Source organism: Bolinopsis microptera, chromosome 4 (assembly GCF_026151205.1).
Source record: "Bolinopsis microptera isolate Bmic1 chromosome 4, MBARI_Bmic_1.0, whole genome shotgun sequence".
Taxonomy (NCBI): Eukaryota; Metazoa; Ctenophora; class Tentaculata; order Lobata; family Bolinopsidae; genus Bolinopsis; species Bolinopsis microptera.
In genome coordinates this window covers 1,827,029-1,853,155 of record NC_087075.1, presented here as the reverse complement: position 1 = coordinate 1,853,155, position 26,127 = coordinate 1,827,029, and the positions used below count along the sequence as shown (strand labels likewise).

Sequence of the window (26,127 nt, the reverse complement as noted above, 5' to 3'; positions counted from 1 at the left end):
GACAGTGGACAGTGAGCCGCGCGTGCCGACTGTAGGATGGTTTTTTAGCGCTAATTTCGGCCAGCACAATTTTCTTCAAACAAATAGATATTAAGTATTCTTCCAGACCTCTGATTGCAACAAAAATTGGTAAGCTTACTCATAGACTTACAAGGAAAGTGTCCGAAAAGTTTAAAGCATATCCAACTAGGCGGTGCACGATAAAATAAACTTGCTCGGATTTTCAAAATTTTTGTACCATCGTTTTCTAGAGACTGTGAGAATTTTCACAGTACCAAATTTATCGTACCTTTTTGGAATGATCAGTGAGTTTCGCCTAGGTGCCATATTTGATGGTGCGCGGCTTTTGGAGCAAAATTAGGTGTAAAAGTCGCGTAATTTGACGAAATTCGTTGATTTTTGTCGTATTATTCTGTCATATATTCGGTTCCTGAACATGAATCATGCTGAAAATTTGTCAGAACCTTCCAATCATACTTAACTACCGAACCTAACTTAGTTGGGAGAGATTGGCCTTGATTAAGAGGTCTAAAAATGACAAAGTATGTATAAATTCGTTGATAACTCAAATTCTGAGCATCAAAATTGCTCAAACTAAATTAGGTTCAGTAGAACATAAGTGTTTACGTACTTACGTAAGCTGACCAAATGTCAACAAAATTGTTATATGGGAAGTATTATAACTTTTCGATTGTTTCCAAAATAATGTGCTGGCCGAAATAAGAGCTAAAAAACCATTCAATGGTCAGCGCGCGCGTCTTATTGTCGATGGCGCACTGCCTAATCCAACCATCAGACATTATGTTACAGCTAAAATCAGCGTATTTCGCCCCATTTTTATCACTACATCAACTCCGATATCCACCAAATTTTTCGGACAGTTGTGAAAGCCCTATTGGAAGGTCGTTGCCAATTTTCAGAATGATCTCATTCAAGGAACTGAAGATATATCCAAATAATACGACAAAAATCAACGAATTTGGTCAAATTTGGTCAAATTACGCGACTTTTACAGCTAATTTTGCTCCAAAAGCCGCGCACCATCAAATATGGCATCTAGGCAAAACTCACTGATCTTTCCAAAAAGGTATGACAAATTTGGTATTGTGAAAATTCTCACAGTCTCTAGAAAACAATGGTACAAAAATTTTAAAAATCCGAGCAAGTTTATTTTTATGGTGCACCCCCTAGTTGCACAGCTATTATACAAGAATTACGTTATTCACAATAGCTATGAAGCCCAGGTCAAGATTTATGCGAGATTGCGAGCCAGACTCATCGCACAAAATTTGTAAATAAATGAGGAAACAGAAAAAGTTTAACTTAAAAGTTGAGGGAATTAGGAACTTAACATGTATTTTAAACTCTTAACGTGTATTTTATCACTTGTTTATATCGTGAAAACTTCGACGTAACGCGCGCGAGATTTTTGCCAGATTTTTGCGAGTTTCGTTTAAATCTCATAGCTAGGCTCACGATATCGTGAGATTTTCCGCGAGATTTCGGCACCCTCTTTCAGCACTACATATTCGGTCGCGCGCTTGCATTTTCATCGCTTTTCAGTGTGTTTATTCACTGTACTGTCTAAGTCTTAAAGGATACTAGTTGTTATAAGATCAAGATTCACAGTGGTTACTATAGTTACCATGGTTACCATTAAAGGAGGTCCGGTAACGGTCTAAATCTCAAGGTACTATTCCTGGCTACAGTCTACTCCATCTTTCTTAGAATATACTTGATACTGCCATAGGCATAGTGAATATTTCTTCATTAAAAGTTTGAGAAAGGGTCTCTTCAACTGGAGAACTGACTTATTAATCCTAGCAGGTAATTGACTCTGGATCCTCATCACATTGATTCCATTCTAAATTCTAGCCATAAACAAAACAAACATTACCAGATAACTTCGTTTACAATAATTTGACATGTTCCAGTGTGAACGAGGCCTTCCCCGGACAAATCCTTAAATGCCAGTCTTCTCTAGATGAAGTACGAACAGTATAATCTATCGGATAACGTATATTACAAGGTGCTCTAATGATAATTTTAGTAAAATAATTAATAATTGCCAAAAGAATGACCGCTGACGAGACTCGAACCTGAGTCTACTGCTTGACGATCGCGCCCTAAACCATCGTGCTACGACAGGCTTACCATGATTACAATATGTAACATTATATAATTCATAAAAATACGCACGTAAATTTTTCGTTATTTATGGATCCAATTACAGTGACATACTTACAATTCTGAGAAATAAACATCGAGCGACACGTGAAAATCGCACTTTTAGTGTCAAAATCCAATCTCATCGCACTTTTTTTAGAATCTTGATAGGGGCTATGAAGATATCCACCCACAGTGTTAGATCATTTTGCACAAGGCTTTCTTCCCCCGGTCCCAGTGAACCTCTAGGCTCTGACTCAGCCCCTTAGCCTCAGATCGTGACATCATGAGATTCTGATAAATCAATCACAAGGCGCGTCACAATTTTTATTTTTATCAGACTTATGACATTAGTATTAGCATCAAACAATTCTCCGTTTAATGTCTAAATATAATTTCTTGAGACAAATTATATTGAAATAAACAGGATGAATATTATTAGTAGAATAATTACTACATCGCTAGTCCTGCTACATCGCTAGTCGCAAAAGCTTCAAACTGTGAAGATCAAATAGAAATTTATCTGAAAATATTGCCAAAGTAGATGTTTTGTGCGTACCAGGATATCAGCATCTTTGTAGTTGTACTACATACACTAGTCATTGTCACATTTTTTAAAAATGTTTAAAAATTTGATCGCTGGTATGAACTTAAAGTAGATTGGCGAAAAACTTCTGTTAGTGCTTGTAAGCATAATGTAAGCATTAAGTATTGGATATGGAACAAAGTCAAAGAGAGCTTGAAAGCTCTGATGACGTCATAGTCTCGTGACCTCAGGCTCATAATCACGTGACCTCAGACCCAATCAATTGGGTTCTGGCCTGGTCAGCCCCCTGTCACCCGATCTTGAGGTGACGTACGACACCTTGCTAACCCAATACATGTCTGGAAGGCTGCTAATTTTCACATGCCAAACTCACAAGGTTCTTAAAGAGTTGTGCGAGATGACGATCCATAGAGGCCGCAGAATTATGAGGACTACCAGATCCTCGTGGAACTTAAGCGATCCATGATATCATGACAGGCCTTATAGTACAAGATACATTTTAGGAAAGGAAATTCAATTGCAAATATCGACTTAAAAAATGTTGGTGAATTTTATTTGTGGAACACAACAAGAAAATTGAGAATAATCTTGTGCGAGGGTAGGGACCCAGATGTCGTTTCTAACCCAAATAAACTTTAAGGAGGCTTCTCATCAGTAGCCGGACCTCCTTACTCGGTTTCTGAACTGGAATTCTATGGGCTTCCAGACGGCCAGACCGAGTATTACCACCCCATCCTTCTAGAGTTCATCACAAGTAGCACCCACCTTGAAGATCTTTGACACCCAGACACACCCCATTGGCGAACAAACTTTGGATATAATCTTACATGCTCCCGAAGGAATCCCTGGTTTATGGTCTTTCTCATCGTCACCAGCACTTTCACTAGAGTCACCAGCCCTTTCACTGGAGTCATCAGCCCAATCACTGAAGTATACAGAAGTATAGTTGTGGAACACAACAAGAAAATTGAGAATAATCTTGTGCGAGGGTAGGGACCCAGATGTCGTTTCTAACCCAAATAAACTTTAAGGAGGCTTCTCATCAGTAGCCGGACCTCCTTACTCGGTTTCTGAACTGGAATTCTATGGGCTTCCAGACGGCCAGACCGAGTATTACCACCCCATCCTTCTAGAGTTCATCACAAGTAGCACCCACCTTGAAGATCTTTGACACCCAGACACACCCCATTGGCGAACAAACTTTGGATATAATCTTACATGCTCCCGAAGGAATCCCTGGTTTATGGTCTTTCTCATCGTCACCAGCACTTTCACTAGAGTCACCAGCCCTTTCACTGGAGTCATCAGCCCAATCACTGAAGTATACAGAAGTATAGTTGTGGAACACAACAAGAAAATTGAGAATAATCTTGTGCGAGGGTAGGGACCCAGATGTCGTTTCTAACCCAAATAAACTTTAAGGAGGCTTCTCAACCTTACTCGGTTTCTGAAGATAACCAAGTAAAACAAGTAAAAAAGGATATGGTAACATAGTGTATTCAATGTGAACAACAACATGAATAAATTATCATAGCGAAAGTCCGTTTACCCTAAGTAAGGCGGCGGCGGTGGTTGTACGAGGATGGAAGGCGATTAATATGGACTACTGGTTACTGGTTAGGACAGAACTTTGATCTATAGAGCTAAATAGTATGAACTAATCTTAACATCATCATATTGGTACGGTTGAAGGGATGAAAATAATACGGTCAAGAATTTTACTAAGAACTACATTACCTCCCCTGAGTAATATGAACTATAACAATGTCGGACAATAATCTTGGCAACACGATTTACCGTAATATTTAGAGGCTGAAATGTGAAACAAGTTTGTCATGACTAGCTCATTGTTATATTTCTTGTTTATTTGTTTCAGTTATTTTAATACTAATGTTTATAATGTTTCAGAATGTTTTAACCTCAGTGTGATTAAGTCTAAATGAACAAAGAGTTTTACTTATACTTCATTTAATCACACTGAGGTAACAACTATGGACAAACTACTGCGTCCTGAGACTTTTAGCGCCGACCCCTCTGCTGCCAACAGTTCCAAGGAGTGGGAGCACTGGAAAGCTAGGTTCGTGAAGTTCATTGGATCAATCACTAGCATTACGGAGGCTAACAAACAGGACCTACTCGTAAACTATGTAAGCACGGAGATCTATGCTCATATTTCGGAGACAGCTGATTACACAGCCTCAATTGCAGCATTGGAGAGTGTCTTCAATCCTAAGAGGAACGTCATTTTTGCACGACACCTGCTTAACACTTGCAAGCAAGACTCCAATACAGTGGACGCCTATTACCAAAAACTCAAATTTTTAGCCAAAGACTGCGTTTTCGGTGCAGTAAATGAGGCTACACACCAAAATGAAGCCATAAGAGAGGCATTTATAGCTGGCCTACAGTCTCCTGGTATACGTCAACGGGTATTGGAAAGCGAGAAGACTGCATTGTCAGACATCTATTCCTTAGCTAGAGGGCTAGAGGCAGCAAAGGTTCAGGCCCAATCTTATGTCAACCAAAGTTCATCTCTCAACGCAATTGTTAATAACAATGAATCAGTGTCAGATTCAGAAGGGTGTGCTAACCATGATGACAACTTCGTAGCAGCTGCCCCATTTCAATTCTCCTGTTATTTCTGCGGTGGGCCCAAACCGCACACAAACAGACAGGCCTGTCCTGCTTTTAACTCTAACTGCAACGGTTGTGGAATTCAGGGACATTTCCAGAAAGTCTGCAAAGCCGGTCGCCAATCTCAAGTTCAGGGCGGCAGTGCCCGCGGCAAGAATCGACGTAACAATCAATATCGTAGCTCTCAGAATATGACATCATCAGCAGTCCCTCACAGTAGCTCTCAATCCCAAAACGGGACATCATCGGCTCTTCACAACCATTATCTTGCAGCTTCGCCAAGAGTATTACCAGAGTCCTTGTCAATGGAAGAGAGCTTGATGCCTTGGTAGATTCTGGAAGTTCAGCAACTTTTCTCAGTAATGCCAGTGTCCGGAAGCATCAATGGGACATTAATCGCGGAGACCATGCACCTGTCAGTATGGCCTCTTCATCCCACATCTCTCATCCTGTCGGTCACTGTACAGTAGATGTTCATGGTGAATTATTACCAAATCAAACGATTGTGGTAATGAAGGACTTATGTGCTGATATGATCATAGGACTAGATATCCTTTCTGATTACAAATCCGTGACATTGGAGTTTGGAGGCCACAAACCTCCTACTATTGTATCTGCAGCTGCTTGTCTCATCAAAACACCTAAGCTCTTTGGACAATTAGAGGGAGACAGCCACCCTATAAGTATCAAATCAAGGAGATATTCTAACATTGATAAAACATTTATCAGAGTCGAGGTTAAAAAGCTGCTAGAAGCAGGAATCATTAAAGAGTGCGAGTCTCCATGGAGAGCCCAGGTCCTGGTCCACCAAGGGAATGAGAATCACAAGAAACGCCTTGTCATCGATTACTCCCAAACGATAAACAGATTTACTAAATTGGATGCTTATCCAGTCCCTCGAATCGACGAGATGGTAGAAGATATCTCAAAGCGCAAGTACTACAGTACACTTGATCTCTCATCTGCTTACCACCAGGTCCCTATTGCCGAAGACGAGCAAGAATATACCGCTTTCGAAGCTGATGGTAAGCTCTACTGTTTCATGTTTATCCCTTTCGGGGTGACTAACGGAGTGTCTGCCTTTCAAAGAACTGTCAACGATATCATAGCTGCAGAACACCTATCTGGTGTATACGTATATGTTGATAATATCACCATCGTAGGCATGACTAAGGAGGAGCATGATAATAACCTAGCAGAATTCCTTACAGCTGCTGCTAAGTACAATCTTGAATTTAATGATAGTAAAACAGTGTCCGGGGTCACTTCGATTAAGCTTCTTGGATATCTTGTTAGTCATAATTCCATAAAGCCCGATCCTGACAGAATACAACCTCTCCTGGGTATGCCTGCACCCAACAATGACAAATCCCTAAAGAGTGTACTTGGCTTGTTCGCTCATTACTCTAGGTGGGTCAAGAACTTTTCAGACAAGATTCACCCCCTGTCTCATGTCACTTCATTTCCTCTCAATGACAAACAGATAAAAGCATTTCAACTGTTAAAATCTGAAATTGCCAAAGCTGTCCTGGCCACGCCTGATCCTAATCTTCCTTTTACTCTAGAAACGGATGCATCAGACTATGCAATTGGCGCTACTCTCTGTCAATCCACTCGACCGATTGCATTCTTTTCCAGAACTCTTAACTCATCAGAGCGCAATCATCACTCAGTAGAGAAAGAAGCTTACGCTATCGTGGAGGCAATTCATAAATGGAAACACTACCTCCTAGGGTCCCAATTCACTGTCATCACGGATCAACAGTCAGTTTCCTTCATGTTCGGTCTCTTAAACCATGGTAAAATTAAGAACGATAAAATAGCCCGTTGGAGGATTGAGCTTTCGCCTTATGCATTTGACATTATGCACAGGCCTGGAAAAGATAACCTTCCAGCCGATGCTTTATCTCGATTAGTGTATCCTCATTGCTCAGCGATCACTAGTCTAAAAGCCTTACATGATCAGCTTTGCCATCCAGGAGTAACGCGTATGTCTCACTTTGTTCGCTCTCGGAATCTTCCTTTCTCTGTGGAAGATATTAAGAAAATGACAAGATCCTGCAGGGATTGTGCCGAGGTTAAGCCACGCTATTTTAAACCTCAACAGCCCCAGCATCTTATAAAAGCTACGGCCCCATTTGAGCGTTTGAACCTGGATTTCAAGGGACCACTCCCAACAAACACGAAAAACAAATTCATCCTCACTATCGTAGATGAATATTCTCGCTATCCCTTTGCTTTTCCCTGTACCGACACTTCCACCGATTCTGTCAAAAGCTGTCTAACGTCAATCTTTGGAGTATTTGGCATGCCGTCCTTCATTCACTCCGATCAGGGTAGTGGGTTCATGTCTGCAGAACTCAAGAAATGGCTACTAGAAAAAGGCATTGCTACAAGCCGTTCTTCACGTTTTAATCCCCAAGGAAACGGTCAAGTGGAGAAATACAATGGAACAGTGTGGAAGGCTGTACAATTAGCCTTAAGGACGAGAAAACTTCCACTAAAACTTTGGGAGCAGGTGATTACTGATGCTTTACATTCTATACGGTCCCTCCTCTGCACTGCAACTAACGATACCCCTCACGAACGTGTGTTTAATTTTCCTCGTAAATCAACAACTGGTAGCTCTCTTCCTGGGTGGCTAACAGATAACTCTAAAGCACTAATGAAACGTCACACCAATCGATCAAAGTACGATCCTCTCGTAGAAGAAGTGGAGCTTCTGGACGTCAATCCTAACACCAGTCATGTCAGAACTGGAGAAGGGGTAGAGCTGACGGTCTCCAATAAACACCTAGCTCCTATTGGTGATGATTCCCGGCCTAATGCTTATGACAATATTGTGACTTCCGATGTTCATGACAGTATTGTGCCTTCAGATAATGTGATAAATGAAAACGAAAGTAATAATGAGGCTGTAACCAAAACTATTGACAATCCTATAAGACTGCGTAGATCTGGTAGAGACAGAACTCCCACAGTGTTGTATCCATCACCTGATAGCACGTCTAGTAACTCTGGCTATCAGTAAACATTTCATATTCACGGTTTTCATATTTACGTTTCATACTTATGTTTCACATTCATGTTTCATATTCACCTGAATTGGGTATTTCCGAAGTAGATGTTTTTCTCTTTATTAGAATTGAATTCTGATTGTTTTGTATTCCGTTCATTAGAGCGTGACTGACGTATTTATTATATTTAGCCTGTCGGAGGTTTAATTGAATTTTTACCCGAGTAGGGAAATCGGCATTATTCTTAGAACCTGTGTTAGGAAGGTAATTTATATTTTGTGCCGTGCACATTTTAAATTGGCACTTTGAAAGGGTCTACTCTAGGACGCCATCTTAGGTCAAAGTTTTTGTAAGCACTTCTGTTTTAAACTTTGCGCGCGCACGCGCACGGGATCACTTTTCGATCTTGATTTTGTAGTTGTAGTCAGGGACGAAACGGAATCTCGTTAGCTTTTCGTGTTAAAAGCGATTTTTCAACGGTTATCACCTCTCTAGATGATTCTTAAAACATTTGGACTTCATTGCATTTTTGAAATAAATGCAATGAGGGCGTTTTCGGCCACACCCTTTTTCAGGGTTTCGCGGTCACTCGAATTTTTGTATTTCAGCCCAGGAAGGTCTTAAAGACTATTCCGATACACCAAAATGTGCCTAATAGCCACATTTATATACAACTTATGAAGCAACATATACCTTAAAATTCTTCGTTTCGGAATTATGGCCAAAAAACGGTTTTTGGCTTGACGCAGTTCATAATTTCCGTGATTTTTGGCATTTCCGCCTAGGAAAGTCGTAGAGACTATTCTGATATATTAAAATGTACATAATGGCCACATTTATATACAACTTATGAAGCAACATATACCCTAAAAGGCTTACTTTCGGAAATGTGGCTGAAAAACGAATTTTTGCTGAGCGAACAATGACATTATTCACAAATGGGCTATTGGACTGTTAACTAAAGGTCTTAAAGAAGACTCATGAGGAATATAGCATTTGTCACAAGATGTAAGATGACTCACTTTGTGTCCAGAAACACTCACAAAAATTGTAGAATAATCTACTTTATTGGGCATCTCTCTTAATGGGCCAGGACAGCAGCATATTTGTGTCTTACGAAAGGGCAATTTTTCTAAATTACGGTTTCTTTAGTAAAGGTCAAAGTAAAGGTCAAAGGGTCAGTTGCTAACAGCAAATTATTTGCAATTGCCGACTCATGCACATCATATACTCAAAAACGTTCACTTTAGGAGTGATTAGTAAATAAGTTTGATTTGTGAAAACTCCAACAATTTTTCATTGGCACCAATTTAGCCAAAAATGTAATGACCAAAATTCAACTTTTAATTTATTTATTCCATAAAACCATATTGTTGCTTGACCGCTGACCAGTTCCCCACTTTATAATTATAATTGACTTCACTGCCTCGACCAATATTGGTCTGTAATGGCTGGATTGAGATCTGTTGGCTGCAGTTTAATTTAGCTCATTTACCATTTAAATAGTAATACCGCAGTGGTTTGGTTCGCATAGATTTTCCCATCGTATGATAATGTGTGTCATTCCCTCGTTTTTTAATCAAGTGGTTACTAGCTAGCTCTTTTGTTATTACAGCTGCCTCGAGATCTTATCTAGGGCACTAATGCATTAGTACTAGAACACTAGAACTGTAATTCTAGAACTTCAGATTAAGATTACTTGACTGAATGGCAGGGTTCGAGATTCGACTCTAAAACTCTCAGTTTAGGAGTGATTAGTAGATGCATGATGTGCGAAAACTCCAACTAGACAAGGATTATGCTTAATCAAAGTGTTCAGCGACTTGAACTTAAGTCTCGTAAGCCCAAACTGGAGTTTGGGCCACTGAATCGAATACAACCTGATATTAATTTTAGGATTTCGGGAAATTCATTCAGATTTTTATTGTTTGGTTTTTCAATTGTGCTACGAATCCGAGTTTGAGTTGATAACACCGAATTTCCTGTTTGACTCTCAAAGAGAGGAACCAAGGCGTAGGTTCCTCTTTTTGGCTCTGAGATCCAACTTTAAGATCGGACTTCGGAGATCATTGCGTCGGAGATCATGTAAGTGTAACATCAGTACCGGAGATCAGACTTTTTGCTTGATATTGGACCTATAAATCTAATGATATATTCGAAACAGCACGGGATTTAACCAAGGTTAATTTAGATAAGATATACCAGCTTTCGGGGTTACAAGACCCCACGAAAGGCAGGCAGAGCATCCTAAATCCTCATGCTATCCTCACGTTGACCATCTAGGTCCATACCCCAGCCTCTCATTAAAAAACAGCTACTAGGCCCGATATCCGTCCCTTGTCCCGTAGTACTAGTGCCCCGTAAGTAAGAGATCGTTCAGATTTTGGTCATTTAGACCCCCTCCCCGCTCTAAAATCCACTTTACCCAAAGCTGGAAAAATTTCACATGTGAAACCTAAATAGCTAAATCAGCATCTCGAGACCTTCTATTATATAAACCCCGTGATCCTACTATAAGCTTATAACTTATTTAAAGGCATTGCATGCCGAAATTAAGATCCACCTCAGCTGGTGATATGAACCTGGTATGTTACCTGAATGCCCTCAGTCAAATCTCGAACCCTGCTAATGCTATTCTGCCAAGTAACCGTAATATGAGGTTCTAGAATTACAGTTCTAATGTTCTTAGTTAGTGCCCATGCCCCAGATAAGATCTCGAGGCAGCTGTAATAACAGAAGAACTAGCCAGTCACCACTTGATTAAAAAACGAGGGAATGACACGCATTATCATACAATGGGAAAATCTATGCGACCAAAAAAAAGAATATGGGGTCATTCTGAAGTGAGAACCATACCACTGCGGTATTATAGGAAATTAACTAAATTAAACTGCGGCCAACAGATCTCAATCCAGGAATTACAGATCAACATTGGTCGAGGCACTTAAAGTGGGGTACTGGTCAGCTGTCAAGCAACAATCTGGCCCGGATCCAGTGCCGATTTATTTTAGGTGCGGTATTCTTGGTACATATATCATGGTTTCATGGCATGAATATAAATAAAAAGTTTGAAGTTGAATTTTGGTCAACACATTTTATTCAAATTGGTGCCAAGGAAAAATTGTTGGGGTTGTCACAAATCATGTAGTAGTTATTTACTAACGACTCCTAAAGTGAGCGTTTTTGAGTATATGATGTACATATGTCGGCAATTGCGAACAATTTGCTGTTAGCACCCGATCCTTTGACCTTAAGAAACCGTAATTTTGAAAAATTGCCCTTTCGTAAGACACAAATATGCTGCTGTCCTGGCCCATTAAAGCATTAAGAGAGATGCCCAATAAAGTAGATCATTCTCCAATTTTTGTAGGTGTTTCTGGACACAAAGTGAGTCATCTTACATCTTGTGACAAATGCTATGTTCATCATGAATCTTCTTTAAGACCTTTTTAGTTAACAGTCCAATAGCCCATTTGTGAATAATGTCATTGTTCGCTCGGCAAAAATTCGTTTTTCAGCCACATTTCCGAAAGTAAGCCTTTTAGGGTATATGTTGCTTCATAAGTTGTATATAAATGTGGCTATTATGTACATTTTAGTGTATCAGAATAGTCTCTGCGACCTTCCTAGGCGAAAATGCCAAAAATGACGGAAATTATGAACTGCGTCAAGCCAAAAACCGTTTTTCGGCCATATTTTCGAAACGAAGCATTTAAAGGTATATGTTGCTTCATAAGTTGTATATAAATGTGGCTATTAGGCACATTTTGGTGTATCGGAATAGTCTTTAAGACCTTCCTGGGCTGAAATACAAAAATTCGAGTGACCGCGAAACCCTGAAAAGGGGTGTGGCCGAAAACGCCCTCATTGCATTTATTTCAAAAATGCAATGAAGTCCAAATGTTTTAAGAATCATCTAGAGAGGTGATAACCGTTGAGAAATCGCTTTTAACACGAAAAGCTAACGAGATAGCCTTTTAGAACGGTTGGGATCCGACTATTGTGTTTATTTATTCGGGGAGATTGTTATATTTCTTGTTTATTTGTTTCAGTTATTTTAATACTAATGTTTATAATGTTTCAGAATGTTTTAACCTCAGTGTGATTAAGTCTAAATGAACAAAGAGTTTTACTTATACTTCACTCATGAACTATGTTGTTGAGTGCCATAATTTCGTTGACTTTTTCCGTCAAGTCACCCTTGAAAACATCATATACTAGAAAAGTTTTCTGTGCCTCCGGCAGACCAACGAGAACCTCAGAACCTTTCCGTCGTTAACTTACGGTACAATAAAGTTCTCATAGTTGTCATATTCTAGACAAAAAGTTCGAATTGGAAACATTTTTGAAAAAATTCAACAGACTTTAACTTGGACGGACATGATATATATAATAAGAACACTGATCAATTCAAGCTTAACAAGCCATACTATGATTGCAATCATTAAACAAATTAATATCGTCTTTAGCGTTATTTATGATTGCTGAATTGCAGTATGAATGGGGCAGAATTAGATTTCACGATATTATCGTAAAAATCAATTTTATAACTTAAAGTTGAAGTTGCAACCAGTTCAGTTGATGATTCTTGCAAAAAAAGCAGTATTGTACCTAACTATGCAGCATATTGGAGCCGTAAGTGCCACATGTGAGTGCCACTAGTGCTGCATGTTATATATGATAGTGCTGCAAGTGCCACATGTGAGTGCCACTAGTGCCGCATGCTACATATGATAGTGCCGCAAGTTCCACATGTGAGTGCCACTAGTGCCGCATGCTACATATAGTGCCGCAAGTGCCACATGAGTGCTGCAAGTGCCACATGTGAGTGCCACATGCTACATATGATAGTGCCACAAGTGCCACATGTGAGTGCCGCAAGTGCCACATGTTTCAATATAACCCAACTTTCAGCCGTTTAAGACCCCCTCGCCCTCCATCAGACACTAATCAGTTGCACAGCTATTATACAAGAATTACTTTATTCACAATAGCTATGAAGATATCCACCCACAGTGTTAGATCATTTTGCACAAGGCTTTCTTCCCCCGGTCCCAGTGAACCTCTAGGCTCTGACTCAGCCCCTTAGCCTCAGATCGTGATATCATGAGATTCTGATAAATTAATCACAAGGCGCGTCACAATTTTTATTTTTATCAGACTTATGACATTAGTATTAGCATCAAACAATTCTCCGTTTAATGTCTAAATATTGAGACAAATTATATTGAAATAAACAGGATGAATATTATTAGTAGAATAATTACTACATCGCTAGTCCTGCTACATCGCTAGTCGCAAAAGCTTCAAACTGTGAAGATCAAATAGAAATTTATCTGAAAATATTACCAAAGTAGATGTTTTGTGCGTACCAGGATATCAGCATCTTTGTAGTTGTACTACATACACTAGTCATTGTCACATTTTTTAAAAATGTTTAAAAATTTGATCGCTGGTATGAACTTAAAGTAGATTGGCGAAAAACATCTGTTAGTGCTTGTAAGCATAAAGTAAGCATTAAGTATTGGATATGGAACAAAGTCAAAGAGAGCTTGAAAGCTCTGGTGACGTCATAGTCACGTGACCTCAGGCTCATAATCACGTGACCTCAGATCCAATCTGTCACCCGATCTTGAGGTGACGTACGACACCTTGCTAACCCAATACATGTCTGGAAGGCTGCTAATTTTCACATGCCAAACTCACAAGGTTCTTAAAGAGTTGTGCGAGATGACGATCCATAGAGGCCGCAGAATTATGAGGACTACCAGATCCTCGTGGAACTTAAGCGATCCATGATATCATGACAGGCCCTATAGTACAAGATACATTTTAGGAAAGGAACTTCTATTGCAATTATCGACTTAAAAAATGTTGGTGAATTTATATCTGGAAGATAACCAAGTAAAACAAGTAAAAAAAGGATATGGTAATATAGTGTATTCAATGTGAACAACAACATGAATAAATTATCATAGCGAAAGTCCGTTTACCCTAAGTAAGGTGGCGGCGGTTGTATGAGGATGGAAGGCGATTAATAGGGACTACTGGTTAGGACAGAACTTTGACCTATAGAGCTAAATAGTATGAACTAATCTTAACATCATCATATTGGTACGGTTGAAGGGATGAAAATAATACGGAGAGAGAGAGAGAGAGAGAGAGAGATAGAGAGAGAGAGAGAGAGAGAGAGAGAGAGCGAGAGACTGAGAGAGAGAGCGAGAGAGAGAGAGCGAGAGAGAGAGCGAGAGAGAGAGAGCGAGAGAGAGAGAGAGAGAGAGAGAGAGAGAGAGAGAGAGAGAGAGAGAGAGAGAGAGAGAGAGAGAGAGAGAGAGAGAGAGAGAGAGAGAGAGAGAGAGAGAGAGAGAGAGAGAGAGAGAGAGAGAGAGAGAGAGAGAGAGAGAGAGAGAGAGAGAGAGAGAGAGAGAGAGAGAGAGAGAGAGAGAGAGAGAGAGAGAGAGAGAGAGAGAGAGAGAGAGAGAGAGAGAGAGAGAGAGAGAGAGAACAAGCGGAGCACAACCCGATGACTGGAAAAAGGCCCCGAGTAGATGGTGCGCTCGCCTTTTGTAGTGAGTCTTTACAGCGGTAGTTCCGTGGAGATGGCAGTGTTCTTCGCACTTGCATCATTGCAAATAAAAAATAGCAGTTACATTAAAATACTGGCAGTTACATTAAAATACTGGTTTACAATACCGGTTATCAAATTACATTATAGATAATTGTAAAGAACTTATTCATTTTAATCAAATCCAAAATCTTAACACAAACGCAACAAATTTTACCGGAGACTTCATGCTTCATCCAGAATTTCTATTAGCATTTAAATTATTATATTTGATTTTATTTCCACTTCGTGATATTGTAACGCGGTTAAATTTTAAGATTTTATTTTCATACTTTTATTCGGCTTTTGTTTTATATATGAACTTATTTATGAATTGATGTATAGCCAAAACGAGTCCGTTAGTGTTCTCCTTGGTAATTTCAAGTTTAATTCCAGTTTAATTCCATCTAATTTAGTGCGAGAGAATTCTGGGTCTGCTGAGTTTATTTGCGAATAATTTACTGTTATCAATAAAAATTCTATTCGCACGCCAGTCGGTCTCGTGCACAGATATTTTAAATTTAACTTTGATCTGGCAGCTATAAGAATATAATTAGAGGGAGTTATGTGCCTCGCCGGGCTAAAGTAGTGGATGACCTTGCTGTACGGCAAGTTAAACAAGGATCTGAAACTACTAGGTTCCGTACAGACTCAACTCTGCACCCGTGTCAATATGTTCATTATATGCAAGCCTCTTGATTTATAAGAATATAATTGTTACTTCCAATTAACTTCTAAATGCTGCACGTGTGCTTAACACCAACCACTAGGTCCCATGAGATCCGGGGTCTCACGGTGATCTGCAGATCACGTCACCCAATCAGTGACGAATAACAAACAGAGTTGGATTGATAAGTAGGTGAGTTGATCAGCTGTCAGTACACAACCATAATGTTGCGATATAATAAATAACATCACTATCTAATATCCCTGAATAAGAAGAAAAGAAAAGGAAGTTGCAATGAGAGTAAATACCTGATGCATGATGCAGCCATCTGAAATCTGAAATCTGAAATCTGAAATCTGAAATCTGAAATCTGAAATCTGAAATCTGAAATCTGAAATCTGAAATCTGAAATCTGAAATCTGAAATCTGAAATCTGAAATCTGAAATCTGAAATCTGAAATCTGAAATCTGAAATCTGAAATCTGAAATCTGAAATCTATAAAATCTGAAATCTGAAATCTGAAATCTGAAATCTGAAATCTGAAATCTGAAATTTGAAATCTGAAATCTGAAATCTGAAATTTGAAATCTGAAATCTAAAATCTAAAATCTAAAATCAGCAGCTGCCAGTAGTACTTGTATTATAGTATGGCCTGTCGTGATATCATGGATCGCTGAAGTTCCACGAGGATCTGGTAGTCTTCATAATTCTGCGGCCTCTATGCTTCTATGAATTGTCATCTTGCACAACTCCTTAAGAATCTTAAGTGCTGGGCATGTGAAATTTTGCAGCTTTCCAGACATTTATAGAATTAACGAAGTGTCGTACGTCACCTCAATTAAGGTCAGGTAACAGGGAGCTGACCAAGACAGAACCCAATTGATCGGGTCGGAGGTCACGTGACTATAACGTCACCAGAGCGTCATGTTCTCCGTTTCCCGGTCATTTGACCAGGTGATCTCGCATGCTTTTTATTTGAATCTGAGAATGTGAAGAAAGTGTAATAATTCTAATTACCTCCCATAGAAAGCCAAATTCATTTTCTGAGAGAAAGCTAGAAATTTAACAAAATATAATCGACCTTGTTACAAACTCATTTTGATGACCGTTCCTGAACTAAAAGTAAAATAAATATTTCAGAACATTCTAGAAGGTTATGGATTATTCTATGAGTACAGGGTAGCAAAGCCTGCAGCCTAACAATTATAATGAGTAATTCGCCGCAACTTTATTTTTAAATAAAAATTCCAAGATTTATCGAATTTGCATTTTTATTGTTGCATATATGTTCATTTTCCACTATATTATTATTATTGACGGCCCTTGCACAAACTAATCATTGAGGTTAAGACCGAGTTTGTTTGTCTATTTCTTGCTTCTCCAATTATCAAATTAGATTATAGCGGTACTTTATTGAAATAATGATCCCTGGAGGTCCAGTATAAATGTCTTGGGTCGCAGACTGACATTAACCATAAAATCGTTTTTGCAAATTCCACCTTATGGATCATTTGGCTTGGAAATATGATCTTACGCGACATAGACAGGATTTTCTGCAGCTGGGCCTCCTATATTTACATTGTTTTATTGACGTTGTTTTATTTACGTTTTTTATTTACGTTCTTTATTTACTTTGTTTTATTTACGTTATTTTATTTAAGTTGTTTTATATACGTTGTTTTATTTACGTTGTTTTATTTACGTTGTTTTATTTACGTTGTTTTATTTACGTTGCTTTATTTACGTTGTTTTATTTACGTTGTTTTATTTACGTTGCTTTATTTACGTTGCTTTATTTACGTTGTTTTATTTACGTTGTTTTATTTACGTTGTTTTATTTACGTCTGCTAAGCTAGGGATGAAATATTAAAATATGCACACATTTTAAGTATATTTATTTTTTATAAAAAGCACATTCAATTTAATACTTATAAAAACTACTTAACTTGCTTAATTCTGCACTAGTTTGACGATCTTAGACCCGAAATTGAACGGGAGAATCGACTTAAAATATACTAAAATTTCCAGAAATATGTTAAGATTTTCCCTGATATAAATGATTAAACATAACTTTTTATTATTCTTATACTAGTGTATAAAATAATAAGTACATTATGAATTATAAATAATGATAAAATATTAGTTGTTTCATTTTTATCAAGTTGTAAGTGAGTGGTAAAACGTCATGACGATAACGATCATCATTTTGACGATCCTACTGTGGTCATCAGTCAAAGGTAACATTTTATATGGTAAAATCTTTACTAGTCATATTATAATTATGGACACGGGAGGCTAAACGTTACCGCCCAAGTCCCAAACGTTTCAGTTAACAATTGATTTATTATTTAAATACTTTTTCTGATAAGACTTACTAATCGATTACTAAGCAATTGCTATAAAAGTACAACCACTGATTGAATAATAAGCTAATTGATTAATTTGCTTATTATCCAAGTAGCAACCAATTTTTCGATTATAATAAAAATGAAACCTACTACCATCCTCACCTCACAACTGGGGATGTATCAAAATTAGTAATTACTAGTTGGTATTCATGATATGAAAACCAAATTTCCCCACTTTTTATGAAAACGACTTACTGTCATAACTTTATCGGCGTGTACATCAAATCTAATTAAATTATTTCAATTTTTTTTCGAATCAATATAGTTCAATATCGCATATTTTAGTTATTACTTATTCGAAATAATTGGATCAAGTCAAATTATAGTGCAAAGTGATTTAATTTAATAATTGGCCTTTCAAATTACAGTTTTCCTGAAAAGAAAGTGAGCTCTAGCTAAACTCTAATGATTGAGATATCCAAGACGAGTTCGTTAGTGTTCTCTTTGTTCATTTCATGTTTAATTCCTGTTTAATTCCTGTTTAATGTTTAATTCCTGTTTATCAAGTAAAAATACTTTGACAATTGGGATAGAATAGTAAAAAGTGAGTGCTGTCACGTCGGCCGGGTGGTTTAGTGGTTTTAATACATTTGCTTCTCACGCGGACGACTGGGGTTTGATTCCCAATGGGGACCAATTTGGTATGATGCGGTTCGGCAACCAAACCATGTAATGGTCTGAGCTTCGAAAAAACTTATAAAAAATTACATTTTAAAATTTTCAAAATTTTGTCAAGTCTCAAAAAATGTCTAAGTGAACAATTTTTGAAATATTCTCGAGCCAATACGTAAACGTTTTTATAATTTTTGTTAATTAGATAATTAGCTAATTAGTAATTATAAAATTATCTGATTGTCTGACGTGAACATTTTTCGGACAAAAGTTCTTCTCGTCGATAAGATAAACACCCTCGATTAATTTGTAACCTTCTACGATGTTCATAGCTGAAGATATTTGACAAACAAGAAAGGTGGTAAAAAGTGGTAAAAGTAGCAATTATAAGACATGTGGAAAATTATAAGACATGTGGAAAATTTTGGAACAGTTAGTCAGCCTAATAACGTCATAAATCCTTTGGGAGCTTTTTGTGTCCGTAGATCGATTTTTCAGACGATCTGTAGCTGTACTATAGTACTATATTTGCACTCTGCGCTGCCAATATCCATATCACGCAAAATATAGACCTTATTAGGTAATCGTGACGTCACGTTATCCATGACAGTTGGCACGAGTACTGAATAGACTGTGCCTGCAGTCACGTCAGGCACGGATTTTTGGCTAGGCACGGCTTTTGAAAAGCCACGCGCGACGTGCCTGAGGAGTTGTCACGTATCCTTGGCACGCCCTATAAATAACACACTACGTACCTATGGTCATTACATCTGACCGCACCATGACAACAGTCATGGTGACAACAGTCATAGTATATATGGTCGGGCCCTTAAATTCTGAGAATAAACTATGGGCGACATTCTTACAATTCCTTTATAGTCAAGTTAAACATACAATTAACAGGTGAGTTTCCAGTCAAACGTGCCGTGGAAATAGAGTGGGATCTTGAGTCGACACCTTTAGAAATTAGGACTGATAGTGTGCTGGGGAGTGACGATCAGGTGTATGTGGACTTCTACTCTGCTGAGGAGAAATATGCAGGAGGATTCGCGCTCTACTTCACCTCTACTCCACAATACGAGCTCGGCTACTGCACATCCGGGACTGACTTCCCTGTTAATCTCCCCTCTACTGCTGACAAGGTGTGGCGCATCACTCTAACCAGTAGAGTAGTGATACACTGTAACGAGGTGGAGGTGCTTAACAAACTGCTCTCTGAATCAACGTGTAGTGACAGTAAGTGGAGAACTATCTGGAACAGGGACGTGACAAAGATATGGTTCGATTCCGACGACACAGCATCTGATTACTACGGAACACAATTACAATTACCAGGTGACTAATAAAAACAAGCATTGGTTTAACAAAGTAACAATAACTTTTATTTATAAATAAACCACCTTGCTGATCTTCTCGTAAGCTCGTGATTACGTGTTTTCTGTCTAAAATTTCAAGTGTGTTATTTAACATTATGCAAGCACGTGGTAGTCGAGTGACGTAGTCACGAGACATGCCCCCGTGACACAGCGTACTCTGCTGCAATGGCCATTCACAAGCGTCTCAGAGTAAAACCGGTTTTTCTGAATATTTATGTGAGATAAGATTCACATCCTTATAGTTCTAGAGAACAGCACGGGTCAAGTATGAAGTATCATTTTAAACGTTTTAAATTAGAGTAGATCGGAAAGGAACTACATACATGTTACATGTTACATGTTACATGTTACATGGTAAGGTCTCCTCCTAGTCGTTGGAGTGGCCTGCATCACACACATCGCGTTGGCGGCGTAACATATGTCTCCACTGTACTCGGTTGGTAGCCAAAGCTTCTGTCGTGTTGTTGTCGATGTTTTCAACACCTGTAAACTTAGCAGCATCTTCGAGTACGCAAGACTTCCAGTTCTTACGGGGTCTGCCCCTTGACCTCTTTCCATAATTTGGCTTCCAATTCAACAGAAACCTCGGTAGTCTAGAGTCTGGCATTCTAACTACATGTCCATACCAACGTAGCCTCAACAGACTTGATACCAGCCCTCCTAAGAACTTCGTCGTTGGTCACATGAAAGAACCATTTAATCCTAAGGATCCTTCTCAAGGAGGTTTGATGGAAAACCTCGAAGCGTTTCATCTGCTTTTTGGTGGTGTTCCAGACTTCAGCTACATACAACAAGATGGTGAGGACAGCAGCCCTATAGATCCTGATCTTGGTTGGAGTCTTTATAGTTCTGCTATTCCAAATGTTCCAGAGCTGATGAAAGGCGCCATTAGCCTTTTGGATACGGACATCCAGGTCTCTGTTGATTGTCCCATCCCCACTGATAGTTGCAACCAGGTAGACAAAGTTGCTAACCTGCTCGACGGGTTCACCCTCAACCGACAGCTCAATACAATCATCATTGATGAAAGGTCGCTGGGAGGCGCACTTGCTTACAGCCATGCATTGGGTCTTCTTTGCATTTATTCTGAGCCCAGCGTAGGAGCTGTAATGAACTAATAGGTCAGTTGACTCCTGTAGGCCTTCCCCTGAGTTGTCCATAATAGCCATGTCATCAGCATAATCGGTGTCCAGAATGACCTTTTCCTCGACCGTCTTCATCTCTTTCTGCAGCACTGCGCCTTGACTGATGATCTTGTTGGTCTCAGCCAGAAATGCAGAAAAGTTTAGGCAGAAATTAAAGACAGGAGGTGCTTGAATGTCACCCTGACCTGTGCCTGAGTTAACATCAAACCAGTCTGTCAGCTCCCCATTAACCCTCACGGCACTCATGGTACCCCCAAAAAATTACTGAAATATTCTGACATATTTTTCAGGCAGCCCATAGTGTCTCATACTGCACCAAATAAAGTCCCTTCTGATAGAATCGAACGCTGCCTTGAAATCCACAAAATTAATGTAAAGAGGAATGTTAAACTCAAGACAGTTATGAATAATAGTTCGGAGAGAATAAATCTGATCAATACATGAGCGGTTCTGTCTAAATCCGCACTGATTCTCCCTGAGAAGACACTCCATACCAGCATGTAACCGCTTAAGAAGAATCATCTGAAAAAGGAACTACTTTCATAAATTTGAACAGGAAATTATCACCAACAATAATTTGAAAATATATTCAAGTTTTATTTATCAAAACTACCTGGTAAAGCGGATTTAAATAAAGCGCTTTTTTCACTCCTAATAATTAAGGCGACTAATCATTCCTTAAGAACAAGAACTATCAACACACTGTTTGATGCAGGTGTAACGGAAACTGACATAATTAAGAGGACCATACACAGGAGCGCAGTCACGAGACATAAGTGATGAGACATCAAAATAAATGAAAATTCCTGGCACAAAACGATCAAATAGGACCGGGTCCTTGCACGCTCATCCTCTAAATCTCCTCTCAATAGTTAATTGCACAAACTAATCATTTAGGTTAAGACCGAGTTGGTTTGTCTATTTCTTGCTTCTCCAATTATCAAATTAGATTATAGCGGTGCTTTATTGAAATAATGATTCCTGGAGGTCCAGTATAAATGTCTTGGGTCGCAGACTGACATTAACCATATAATCGGACCGGGTCCTTGCACGCTCATCCTCTCAATCTCACCTCTAAACTCAATTTAAAGATCTGCCAAAAAATGCGTTACTCAATAAGTTGTTTGGAGTATACAAACAACTTATTGAGTAACTAAAAACCGGTTTTACACGTGCCCACAAGTAAGCATCCAATGAAATAGAGGAAATCTTTCACGTGACACGCAAGACTGATCATGCTATAGGCCATGTGGATCGTCTCTGATTGGTCAGCGTTACGGAAGAAAATATAAAAAAGTGTTTTTTAAATTGTTAATTAACTCCAAATTTGTTTTTTTTGTCGCAAATTGTAGCCTTATCTATCTTGATGTGCTGTACCATAAGTAAGTTGTGGAACAGCTGTCGGAAGTCGTGCCTTCGGCACTCGTTGCTCCAGCAGTTCCATAACCTACCTAATATAACACTAGGATATGGGATATAGGATAGTTAGCATATTGTTATTTATAACTTAATAAGGTGGTCATAATTTTATCAATTACTGTTCTCCGAATGAGATAGAATCACACTCTTTCAATGAAGGCAGAGTTATAATCATATTGGCGATAGCGGATTACAAAATAGCAAACTATAAGTATAATTTATAAATCTTGTATATTTTCAATTTTGTAGTAGACATGATGGAGACAAGCCATTTTCAGTTACTAAAGGTTGAAACAATTATCAATTGAAAACTGATGTTTTTATAAAATATCTTGAAAATAAGCAGTAATTAGGTATTTTACCAAACAAACTCAAAACTGTTATGGTTCAAGATTTATTTTGCAGAGTTTACACAGTATAAAAGCATGTGCATTGTGCTTCATTATAGTTTGTTGATGAGGCGTATTTTTAGCGTTAACCCTGGTGACTGAAGGTCTTAAATCATCCATGTCTTTCGGTTAGGCCCATAATTATCACTCCTGTTTTCTCTCCAATCAGCTCCTCCCTCGACAATCGATATCACGTGTTCCTTTCTGCCTCAGCTCGGTGAATTGTCTCCTTCATCTGGTTGATATTCCTTTTCTCGAACATGAGATAGTAATTCCTGTGATTGCTCTGGTCATTTCTCGACAGTTGTTACCAGAAGGACTTTCAGCATCAATGTTCCTGATAAGGCCTATATATAATTTATCGTCTCTACACAGTACACTCTATTTTCCACTTTATGAGTTCCTTCTCTCCTTTTGTCATGATGAAAGCACACCACGTGACCTGTCCCGTAGCTTGTAGGCTGTGAAATAGTTCAATTATTGTCTCGTGGACCAGGATATTTATATCGCCTTCACCCTAGCCACACCTGGCTAGTCGTAAATAGGATCGTAACAGACTTGATCTGTTATACTACATAGAATCGTAAAAATCAAATGTCAAATTTTATCTCAGAACCATAAATAAAAAATGATAATGAGTAAAACACATTGCTTAAATTACTACGACAGTTATCATGGATTAATCTAGATGTTCTGATGCGGTTTCTTAAGACTTGGTGGGTATTTATAACTGCCCATAAATGATGCTCTGCTGTTTTAACTTTATTATTATATCTAAGATAACTTGTTACATCCTACTGTTAAAACAAAATTAAACTTATCATAGGATCCAGTGAATTTAGTTTAGAAAGTTCAATCATTCAGTTCCTGTACAATACTAGAACATGTTTCTTTATTATTAATTATATAATTTACAGATTGCAACATAATACTATGAGTATGACATAATGACATCGTTACATCTGACACTGGAAACACGGATCATACTCGCCAAAGACAATTTTTCAGTCGAGTAGATATACAAAATAAGTTATGATGTTCATCGAAGGGTGGAGGGGGGATTTTCGGTAGTTTCGTGAAAAACTGCCAGGTAGCCAGGACTTTCTATTTTTATTAATGGACATGTTCATTTGAAGTTGAGATTATTTGTACATATACAAAAATATTAACCAAGCATGTTCAGAAGTTCTCAACACAGAAACTTTATTGTTGTTATGCACTATAATGTTACAACTACAAGTTTGCATTTTTTTGAATCTGTTAACTATAGCTGCCTTTACTGGGCCGCGCTCAGCCTGTCATTCCGCCTAATCTCTATTCGTTTATGAAAATGATAGCCTGAGGTCCCCAGGTAGTAGCTGCCTATAGTTAACTGTATAGTATTCCTTATTCTGAAATGTAGTAGGTTCTGGTTACTAATTAGATCAATTTAACAATCATAAAACATCATTGGTTAAAGAGCAGGGATTCGAGTTCGACGGTTATAAGGCAAGATTTGGTCAACTTTGTCGCACACTCTGAATCTGATACCTATTTTCTACTGTGTCCTAAAAACTTTATTATATCAGGCTCCACCTATGAATAGAAGAATCGTCCATCAGGATGATGAATAATTTTTCAGTGCCAGTATTTTGACGGTTGCACTCGATTTTATCTTACCCATTTAATTAAATTTGTTAACATCGAAAGACAAATGAACAGTTTAACGTACGGGAGTCAAGCGAACTAGGATAATCGAATAGTTGTAATTACTTGTTTATAGTTCCTAAATATGAATATGAGATTTGTGTCTTTTCGTGGTCTTGCAATAATTAGTCAAAGCCATATAAAATAGATCATGCCGATATCTTTCCAGAATGAAGGTATCTTTTACTAAATTAAATTTCCCCTTCAGAAGAAGATACAAGTGAAGAAGAAAATGAAAGTGAACAGGGAGACAACCAGAACTACTCTGATGCAGCAGCCCTGAAAGTCAGCTTAATTTTCCTCGTCGTTCTCCTGTTTGCTGTTGATATGAGAATCTAAACTTGTTTGTTGTTGTGGACTGGAATGGTTCTACGGTACAAAACAATATATTAACATGGTGTTTTATCGGGATGTGATAGAAAAAAATAACAACTTAAAAAAACGGACGAATCTATAAATTTATACCTTTTAATTAATTTTTGATATTTAACATTTTTAAATATTTTCGCAACTTAAATGTTTCAATAAAATTTAAAAGAAAGAGACTGCGATTCAGTAATTATTGAATAATTCATTGTATGTTTTTTTCAGAATATTATTATATTTATTGTAATATATTTTTTTTTCCCCGATCCTGACTTTTGTGTCAGGACTAGAAACGTGAACAAAGCTTTTTTATTTGGCAAGTTAAATTGTTATGCATGTTTGCTACCAGGAAAAACCACCGGTGGGGGAATATCTACCTGTCTTCCAAAAACTATAAAATTAAAAAATAATAACCAACTTAAACCCCCCCCATAACTAAACCACTCTAAACCCAAACATAATACACCCCCTTTCTCCCCCCCCCAAAATTTCCCCCCCCAACTCAAAATCCAAAACACACCCCCCCCTAAATTCCATCAAAAAATTTCCCCACCCCCTCACCCTCACAACCCCAAATCCTTCACACTACCATACCAACATACTATAAATAACCAAATTTCACAATCCTCATATCATATAAAACTGTATAAACTTGATTTCCGTTGAACACGACGACACCCCCCCGCCCAGCCCCCCCACCCCCCTACCGTGCTGTTGAAAATTCTATCACCTCTAGCAAGCCAGCAGGAGGTTAAGGTTTTCTTGGGTGTGTGATAGAGCTGAGAGTTATAGTTCAGCTGCAGAAGAAGCAGCCGAGGGGGGTGAGAAGAGAGGGGGGGGGAGGTGCAGGGAGTTAGGGGGATGTTTTTGCGTTATAAGAATTATAATTCGGCGAAAAATGTATGAAGTTTTTAAAAGTAGTTTTTAGGCTGAAGAATCGCGTTTTTACCTGCCCATCCAGGATCTGGAGTCCCCTTTCATGTTGGCGAAAATTCTCTACTTTCTTTTGATGTTTTAAATTGAAATTGACTTGATTGGTGGAGAGATTATGGTTTGTCAAAGTGAACGTTTTAAAATGAAAGCGCAAATT

The 26,127-nt window shown here is 38.4% G+C and overlaps 1 protein-coding gene across 2 annotated transcripts; it reads left to right on the top strand.

Annotated features, from left to right (window-relative positions):
- Positions 1-17,759: 17,759 nt before the first annotated feature.
- On the top strand, positions 17,760-25,129 carry LOC134814158 (uncharacterized). 2 transcript variants are annotated; one of them, XM_063822196.1, is made up of 3 exons: positions 17,760-17,873; positions 19,560-19,991; positions 24,883-25,129. In XM_063822196.1, the coding sequence occupies exons 1-3, from the start codon at positions 17,822-17,824 to the stop codon at positions 25,008-25,010; spliced, it is 612 nt and encodes a 203-aa protein (XP_063678266.1). In that variant the 5' UTR covers positions 17,760-17,821; the 3' UTR covers positions 25,011-25,129. The 2 variants fall into 2 exon arrangements, with proteins under 2 accessions (XP_063678266.1, XP_063678265.1); XM_063822195.1 differs by having other exon boundaries at positions 24,880-25,128.
- Positions 25,130-26,127: the final 998 nt, after the last annotated feature.

Excerpts from the sequence above, each read along its gene's own strand:
- LOC134814158 (XM_063822195.1), top strand. The coding sequence starts at position 17,822 with ATGACGATAACGATCATCATTTTGACGATCCTACTGTGGTCATCAGTC. Across the intron at positions 17,874-19,559 it reads ACTGTGGTCATCAGTCAAAG|GTGAGTTTCCAGTCAAACGT; the intron begins GTAACATTTTAT and ends TACAATTAACAG. Across the intron at positions 19,992-24,879 it reads AACACAATTACAATTACCAG|AAGAAGATACAAGTGAAGAA; the intron begins GTGACTAATAAA and ends TTTCCCCTTCAG.